General features: G+C 34.6%; 2 protein-coding genes and 1 long non-coding RNA gene across 3 annotated transcripts in view; 1 reads left to right on the top strand and 2 right to left on the bottom strand.

Moving 5' to 3' along the window:
* The window catches only part of LOC101746018 (protein split ends), an 84,543-nt gene extending 78,508 nt beyond the window's left edge, over positions 1-6,035 (top strand). The window contains exons 6-8 of the mRNA XM_012695226.4: positions 839-1,023; positions 1,481-1,635; positions 2,266-6,035. Coding sequence (XP_012550680.1) covers positions 839-1,023; positions 1,481-1,635; positions 2,266-2,734 — 809 coding nt within the window. The 3' untranslated portion in view covers positions 2,735-6,035. The remainder of the gene's footprint in view (positions 1-838; positions 1,024-1,480; positions 1,636-2,265) is intronic.
* On the bottom strand, positions 671-3,468 carry LOC105842406 (uncharacterized). Its single transcript, XR_001140057.4, has 3 exons — positions 3,343-3,468; positions 1,165-1,274; positions 671-1,070 (listed from the first exon to the last, which is right to left on the bottom strand). It is a non-coding gene; the product is annotated as an uncharacterized LOC105842406 (long non-coding RNA).
* LOC100174851 (lethal(3)neo18) lies at positions 6,034-8,048 on the bottom strand. The gene is given in 3 exon segments (NM_001130905.1): positions 6,034-6,493; positions 7,470-7,680; positions 7,869-8,048. Coding segments are annotated over 3 exon segments (573 nt in total). The 5' UTR covers positions 8,024-8,048; the 3' UTR covers positions 6,034-6,286.
* Between the last annotated feature and the right edge of the window lie 1,327 nt (positions 8,049-9,375).

Consider the following 9,375-nt stretch of genomic DNA (forward strand, 5'->3'; position numbering starts at 1 on the left):
ATGCGTTTCGGTTTGAAGGGTGGGGCAGCCGTTGTAACTATACTGAGACCTTAGAACTTATATCTCAAGGTGGTTGGCGCATTTACGTTGTAGATGCCTATAGGCTCCAGTAACCACTTAACATCAGGTGGGCTGTGAGCTCGTCCGCCCATCTAAGCAATAAAAATAAAATAAAATAAAACTTAATTTCACCGGGAAGAGGTAATTGTTTGTGGAGCTTACAATTTACATTTTCATCGTTCAGGCCCGTAATTGAAAGCAAAGGGAGTTGGCGGACGCCTTAACCGCGTGACAGGAGAACGTTGACCCCGCACGTCCGCTGTTTTTTAATAGGGGTTATAAATACTACTGTTTTTGAATATTTTGTTAACGCAAATTTTATTTTACTGTGCTAACCATAAATCATACAAATACACTAATGCACATCGATTAGCTACGTGTGACATCACACTTTAAGATTTTTGTTTAAGTTGACCTGAAGAAATGCTACAAATTTCGATTTAATATAGCTTTAACATGTGGCTTCATACGCATTAGTGTATTGAATAAATTTTATAGCTTTATTTTTTTAAAGTACCCTGTTTTTTTCTTTTTTTGGATCCCTGACAAATGTATGAAAAATAAATCACTTCAATAAATTCAATAATCACTTCAAATAAAATAAAAACAGTTTCGTTTCAAATTTTAATTATCGGTTTATTGAGATCATATATCAAGAAACCTTCTTCCCTACCTACTTTGTGAAAAATTACCTACCTTCTGAAAGATCATAAATTTCGCTTACACTTAAGATTATACCAAAAATATCATTCAATTCAAAAATAAAACTTTTTTTCAGGAGTGTCTTCCGTGTCGTCGAACAGCGGCAACGTGCCCACTGACTGCACAACAAAACTATGTGGCGGAGCAAAATGCGGAGGAGCTTGTCTTGGGGCGGTCCCGAGGGCGCAGGCCCCAACGCCACCGCGACCCAGACAACCAGCCTCTAACTCGTTACGGCGCTCGCAGCATCACAGCATGAAGGTCTCTAAATTTGTCTTTTAGTCACGGAAATTCTCCGTCACTAAAACCTAAGCAATAAAAAAAAATTATCAATTGGATTTTAAATCTAGAATTTTCTTAAAATCTTTCCTGTTTTACGTGGTAAACGACCCGGATACGTACCACGATCCTACCTGTTTCTACCGCGTAATCGTCCAAGATTTCTGTTTGAAGCTTTACCCACTTTTCACTAGATGAGCAATGAGTTCGTTTGTCTATCTAGACTACAGATTCTAGAGAGATAAAAACAATGAAATTAATTTTAAACTCTAATTAAAATTTCGGAACTAAAAAAATTCATTCTAAGCGAACGACTCTGGTTTTCATGTTATGTTTACGAGTTTTTTTTATTGGTTTGTTTGCGAGCGATCGGCCCGTTGAATAGCAGTGACGGCTTTTATTAGGTATCACTTTCTAATAGTCGATTAAATATTTCCAGGTTCGATTACAGGAATACCAGATGCACAGCTACACGGGAGGACCAGCAGGCGAGCCTTCAGGTCGCCTTCCCCCCATCCGGGAATTCCAGAGGGAATTTAGAGAGGGTAGACGCGAAAGTACAACTGCTATCGCGTCTACTTCAACTAGAATAAGGTATTTTAGTACCTAAACTAACTCTTTCATTTTTTTACTTTCCTACCTCGGCTGGTAGCCTTGAGAGGCTATGCCAGCGTCTAACTCTTTAACGTCAAAGCTTAACTATTAGAAGTTCTTGCTACAACGTTCATGATTTTTTTTTCTCAATCATGTAAAATTCCTAATGCAATAGTTTCTAACAATGTTAAACTCAAAGCGTCATTGTCAGTTAATAGTTACAACGTCCGGTACATTCATACAGTGATGCAATTATGCCACGGATTAAATGCTGCAGATATGTAAGATTTTTAATAAGCACATCCCGAGCATATGTTCACGAAAAATGTCCTCTATAAAACAATATTGTGTAATAAAAAGAAAGCGGACAAAAATAAATGTTTTCATAATTACCGGAACGTAGGTAACATATAAGTGGCATATTGTAAACCAAGGTACCACACCACCACAAATCTGCCTACTTCCTTCCATCCCGTGAAACAGCAACGCGTTAAGATAAACAACGGGCACGCATATTTCTCCAAGTGGGTAGCTTTGACGTTGTTTACAGGCTCTCCAATAACCATTCAAAATAAAATAAGGCAAAAGCTTAAATAAATTAATAACTAATCCCAATACTTTTGCTTATAGATGTGCCCAGAAAATAGTTACGCAACTTGAAACCTCACCAAAACAAGACAAACAACATTTCTTCCGACCTTTTAGAACACCAAACAAGGAAGACACGCCCGGATCCAGAGACCCTAGTAAAGAGACTGATAAAAAGAAAGATAACCCCAAGTCGAAACCAAAAAAAGAAGACAAGAAGAAAAAAGACGACGACAAATCAAAGAACGACGAAAAATACAACAAAGATGAAACAACTGATAATAGAAAAAACGAAATAGCGGAACGAAAGAAGGAAGAGAAACTAAGACTCAAAGCTGAAAAGGAAGCCAAAAAAGAAGCTAAACTTCAAGCTAAAGAAGAGGAGCGACAAGCAAAATTATTAGCAAAAGAAGAGGAAAGACAAGCCAAACTGCTAGCTAAAGAAGAAAAGAAGAAAGCTAAAAAAGAAGCAAAACTAGCAGCGCAAGCAGAAAAAGAGAAAAGCAAATAGTAAAAAATAGCGAAACTAAAATTACAACGTAGAAACTCGTAGCCGTCTTATTAATATTAGATTGAAATTGTTATTGATGAATCGTAAAATTTTAAAAATAGAGATTTGATAATCTAAGTAGTCCATAGATAAGTACGTATTTAGGATTATTATTTATATTTGAATTATTTTCAGCCCAGGAAATAGTGCTGTACCGATTCTTGGTTACATTTGTTTGATAAATAGAAGTTGTTAACCAAAAATGTACATAATCTTAAAATTCAAATGATAATGAAAAGCAATTTAAGGTACATAGTTGTTGGATCATACTAATTGGAACTCTACAAACTGCGAAGACTGAAACAATGGGAAAATCATATCGTTTTGTAATTTAATTGTGTAACAGTAAATATAAGGGCTTTGTGCATTTCCGCATTATTTTCATGATTTAGTTTAACCAATTTTAACTAAAGCAATAATCTACAAAAAAGAGATAGGTCTACAAAAAACCACCATTTGGGTGGTAATCGCGTGCTGTTTCAACGATCACAAACTCTAAAAAGTGTGAATTTTTAAAATCAGTCCACAAATTACGGAGAAATCGGTGAATATAAATAAAAAATACATACACAATACCTTCCTTTTTTGAAGTCATTTATACAAAGTCTATAACGTCCCATCGCGTATGATTTCTTTGGATTTCTTTTTGTACAACACCAAAGGATGGTTGGCGATAATTTAAATAATTTCCTGTGTAGATCACGAAAAAACGGATATCACAGAACACAATTGGTCCATCTTTCCAATACTGGACGACTATATACTCTGTCTTAGATAATATTTATTATCTGTTATGATTATTCTCTTTTTTGTTTAGTTTTAAATAGTGTATTACAGACATTTATTTTTTAGTTTTAAAGTGAAATTCACAATTAAATACGAAGGAAAATTGACCGTACCAAAAAACCTTGTTTATTTTTGTTTTCATGAAGTCATTTTTTTTTTTTTTGGGAAAATACGTTTAATCCTACGCTCTTTTACACTTGCATACTTGTTATTTGAAATTTAAGTTATTTTTAATAATTCTCCCATTTCATTTTTTACAATTTCAGCCTAAAATACCTTCATTGTCATAGTAACGATTAGATGTTATCAGCTAGAAACAAGAAAATAAACGTGGCAGTATTTTTAAAAACCATTAAGAATGCAATACCTTTGAGACGGTTTTTTTTTTATTTATTGCTTAGATGGGTGGACGAGCTCACAGCCCACCTGGTGTTAAGTGGTTACTGGAGCCCATAGACATCTACAACGTAAATGCGCCACACACCTTGAGATAGAAGTTCTAAGGTCTCAGTATAGTTTACTGCCTACATGCAATGTGTCTTTATTTAGTGGATATCTCTTTTTTTATGTTATTTTTGTCTTGTATACGGTACTTATTTTGGTATTAAAATAACAACGTGAATCTTCCGTTATGTAGCTGTTCCATATCTCCATCCATATATTAGTCGACTATTATAAAAAGCCGGCAATGTGACTTTTGGACAATGATTGGTAAATCAGAAAAACGAGTTATTGACTTTGTATTCCATTGGCAGTCACAAAACTCTTCTGAACGACATCTTAGATAAATAACAGGTTAAGTATTAACCTTTATTTAATGCAGGTTTTGAACCGTATTCTTTGAAGGAGACGATTATATTCAAATCAATCTGTATTGACATATCAATAACATTTTTTTGTCCAAATGCACAGATTGCCACCTTTGATAATAGACGACTCATATATGACTGATAAAAGATGTCATTAGGGGGGGGATAGTCATTACCGCGCGTCATAAAATATGTCTACACACCTCGTATATTCCGTCAAACTAAAAGCGTGTACGAAGCTCTCGTATATTCGATTGAGTTATGCCACCCTTTCTGTCTCCGTCAGAAAGGGTGACAGGTTGTTCTAATTTTGTGACTTGTTGAATTATTCAATTTTATGTTTATATCTGTCTATATCTTTGTATCTATAATACTTTAAGTTCTTATTTTAAGTACCGGTAACCTCGTTTTTTTTTTTTGTTTTTTTATTATTGATAGATGGGTGGACGAGCTCACAGCCCACCTGATGTTAAGTGGCTACTGGAGCCCATGGACATCTGCAACGTAAATGCCGCCACCCACCTCGAGACATGAGTTCTAATGTCTCTGTTTTTGCAGTACAGCGGCTGCCCCGCCCTTCAAGCCGAAACGCATTTCTGCTTCACGGCAGAAATAGGCAGGGCGGTGGTACCTACCCGCGCGGATTCACAAGAGGTCCTACCACCACCAATTATTACCAATACCAATTAGTAAGAATTAGTGAAATGCGGGTGTTTTTTTCCTACCTAGTCGCTGATAGTATAATGGGCTATTCGCGCAGACGGGTAGATATGCTCTCGGGCTCGACCTGAGGGAATTTGCTAACACCAGCCCTAGCAAGAGAAGTGGTTCGCAGAATCCACCACCGAATCGGAATCGCGACCCACTGAGAAGATCTGGCGAGAAACTCAGAGGGCTCTATATCTGCGGATGGGTGGAGACCAGAACGCCAAGACAACTACTATATGGCAAACCAGAAGGCCGCAGAAGTCGTGGCAAGCCCAAACTCCGATGGTTAGATGGCGTTGTCAGGTTGTATTAAGCAAAATATCGTTTAAACCAAATAGTGTTTCACCCATCGATATAATATGTCAATATGAATGATTGAACAATATTCAATGCAGAGCAAGTGTTCCCCTAAATATATCTAAATTTCGCCAAAATTTACCAATACTGTGCCTACATATTAATGCAAACCTGTTACAAAAAGCAATTTCGCTAGTAATAAATGAGTCGACTATTATCAAAGCCGGCAATGTGACTTTTGGACAATTATTGGTAAATCAGAAAAACGAATTATTGACTTTGTATTCCATTGGCAGTCACAAAACTCTTCTGAACGACATCTTAGATAAATAACAGGTTAAGTATTAACCTTTATTTAATGCAGGTTTTGAACCGTATTCTTTGAAGGAGACGATTGTATTCAAATCAATCTGTATTGACATATCAATAACATTTTTTTATCCAAATGCACAGATTGCCACCTTTGATAATAGAAGACTCAAATACTCTTATACCCCACAATCTCGTTACTGAAATTTCTTCTAGTTGGTATAAAAGCATATCAGGTTGCGATAGCATATGCTAGATAAGTGTTGTCATTTATTTATTAAGAGTTCCAAAAGAAGGAATTTATAATTGTCAATCGTTAGTGTTTTCCTGTAAAATTAAATAATGTTACCATACATTTTATCTTTTATTTCATTGCAAATATAGCTATTAAGTAAAAATACACTATTTATAATCATACAAATCAAAGGTAAACCAAACATCGAAAAAAGACAAAGGTATTGAATTACACAGCCCCGATGTATCTATAGGTTGCATTCACAAAAAGAAGAAAAGTACTAACAATTCAACTTTATTTATCTACATTGCAATATGTAACAATTCACTTGATTACTAAATACATTAATCACCACATAAATCTATCAGTTTAATCCTTGTAGTCATCACCAATACGGTTATACAATTCATCACCGGTTCTCTTATTCATACGTAAGTATTTGTTGACCATCGGTTTATAGTAATAGGCTTGGTAGTCCTGGCGCTCAGCCATTTTTTTGATAATTTCTTTTTCTAATGCACGCAGTTTTATTCTCTGTTGTTCTTCATCAAGGAAATGCATAAATTTCTCATAATCCTAAAAAAGTAAAGTTAGGTAAATTGAAATCAATGTCCACATGTCCACAATTGCATTTGTATCATTTTAAAATAACTGACTTTGTCATAAACATTTTTTTTTATTGCTTAGATGTGTGAACGAGCTCACAGCCCACCTGGTGTTAAGTGGTTACTGGAGTCCATAGACATCTACAACGTAAATGCGCCACACACCTTGAGATATAGTTTTAAGGTTTTCAGTATAGTCACAACGGCTGCCCCACCCTTCAAACCGAAACGCATTACTGCTTCACTGCAGAAATAGGCGGGGCGGTGGTACCTACCCGTGCGGACTCACAAGAGGTCCTACCACCAGTAATTACGCAAATTATAATTTTGCGGGTTTGATTTTTATTACACTATGTTATTCCTTCACCGTGGAAGTCAATCGTGAACATTTGTTAAGTACGTATTTCATTAGAAAAATTGGTACCCGTCTGCGGGATTAGAACACCGGTGCATTGCTCGATACGAATGCACCGGACGTCTTATCCTTTAGGCCACGACCATACCATACCATAAGATACCAACGTAAATAGCAAATTGGGCTTCAATCTCTGACTCTATCTATTTCTATTCAGCATTTCCAGAAACTGCTATCTCTTGTTTTGTGAAACTAAGAAACATACTAAAGATGGAAAATCTTTGAGAAAAAGAATCCACACATAATGATGAATAGCAAGAAATAATTCAATAGTTAGTTTAATAATAGTACTCTAGTATTCCTAATTAAATTTATAAGCAATAACCATTTAGTTTAATTTCTACAAGAACCTTTTTAACACAAATATCTTTGAAAAATAGTAAAAATAATATTTTTATTAGTTAATACTACTGATTTTAGGTTTGTTTAAAATATTAGTAACATATTCAGATATCTCTATTTATCTACTTACAAACATTCCTGTTTTAATGAGAATCTTATTTTAAAAACTCAAATCAAAAGTTTGACAAACCTGTTGTGGATTGTTGTGAATATAGCGAGCAATAAATCTGGTGATTGGATGGCGGTGGTACTCCCAGTATTTGGGCGTATATCCTTCAGGGATAGGTGTCAATTGCGCCGGCCCAATGAATACGTTACAGTAGAATATAAGGGCACCGGCCGGTATAAGTCCAACCATCATGTAAAAGTGCAGCATATCCTTAAATTTGTGCCATTGCCATCTGTGATCAGGAAATTAAAATTAGGTTACATGTTAACAATATAATTCAATAAAATGCATTATTCTGACAGAAAAATGGCTTTTTAATGATAAACTATTTTTTTTTTGTTATGTTTTGTATAAAAAATATAAATTATTATTCTATTAAAATCAAAAGCGATTAGATAATCACTAGAAACATCACAGTACCTGGATGGCTGCAGTGCCATTGTTCTTTCTCCATGACTGCCTTTTAAGGTTTTCGCGGTGGTGAAAGTCACATTCTGTATTTTATTAGGCGACTTTAAAGAATTTTTTACCAAATTTATGCCGAAAGATCGACCGAGAGCACTCCAAGACACCATTTTTATTTTGGCCTTTTTGACAGTTGTCGAAAAATGTTGCCAGAATAATTTTTCCAATTTAACAGTAGCAATGGGTCTATGCCATAGCTATAGAGTCTATCGAAAACAAAAATTCAAAGATCATGTTCAACCTGTTAAGTTTGCCGCTAATTCCTGGGTAGTCTGACTCGGATCGGCTTCCACCATCACTTTCAATTCATTGTTATTCACATGTGTGGGCGGCTTTCCACGTGGTTCGTTCTTCAAATTAAAATTTCTATCACGAAAGCGTTTAAACCAAAATCACACGGTGCTTTCATTAGCAGTCCCCTCTCCAAACGCAACATTGATATTGCTAGCTGTTTCTGCAGCTTTAGTTCCGCGTCGAAACTCGTATTCAAAAATCACTCGAATTTTCGAAGTATTAACCATCTTTCTTGTCTAAACTGAATAAAAAAAAACAACTGAAAATCGGTAATCGAATGTTGCACATTTTTTAAAAGAAGAACCTCATAGGTACCGTTCGAAAAAAGTTTCACTTAAAAATCTCAAACCATGAAGGTTCTATGTCAATTCGAAGTAGCTATTAAAATAAAACGGCAATTTCGTACTTTAACCCCTACTATTAAGCTGCTAAAATTCACAATGCACCGTGAAATGATGTTTGTTATTTTTGGGAAAGGAATCACAAAATATAATATGATACTGATTGTCGCAGTGTACATATATTAATATAATATGTTAATAACATATATTATGTAATATAAAATATATAAATTTAGAAAGTAGGTATCACTGTATAAATATAAATACTCTATAGGTCTATGGGAGGTATGGAATAAAATATAATGGTATAGGAACGCTCACACAACTGTATTGCACAACATCATTGCTAACATCAAACATTTAGAATTACACACTTTAACGAATTGTTTAAGTTCGATAAATGCTAGAAATAAAAAAAAATTAAAACTAAAAAAATTCCACCTAATGTAATTTTTGTTCTTTAAATAGGAGATAGGTACATTTTTTTAATAAATTCCCATGGTAGTTTTACACTAAAACTTAAGGTGTTATAAACTTAAAGTACCTTATGTGAAAAGGTTTTTTACAATCAGCAACTAGGTTAATAACAAAACCGCGTGTACTCCACACAGCAACTGTACTGAACAGATACCTATTTAATAAGTGTTTGGAAAAACAGAGCTTTTTTTTTCTAGATATAAACATATTAAATACTAATTAAAATATTTTAATTTAATTTTGTTGTTGTATATATTACACATATTTTGTAAACTTTCAAATTCTTGTTTTCGCAATAGGCAAACTGCATTTCCAATAGTTAGTAAAATAATGATTATTTGAAATCGCCT

This window comes from Bombyx mori, chromosome 3 (assembly GCF_030269925.1).
Source record: "Bombyx mori chromosome 3, ASM3026992v2".
In the NCBI taxonomy this organism is placed as follows: Eukaryota; Metazoa; Arthropoda; class Insecta; order Lepidoptera; family Bombycidae; genus Bombyx; species Bombyx mori.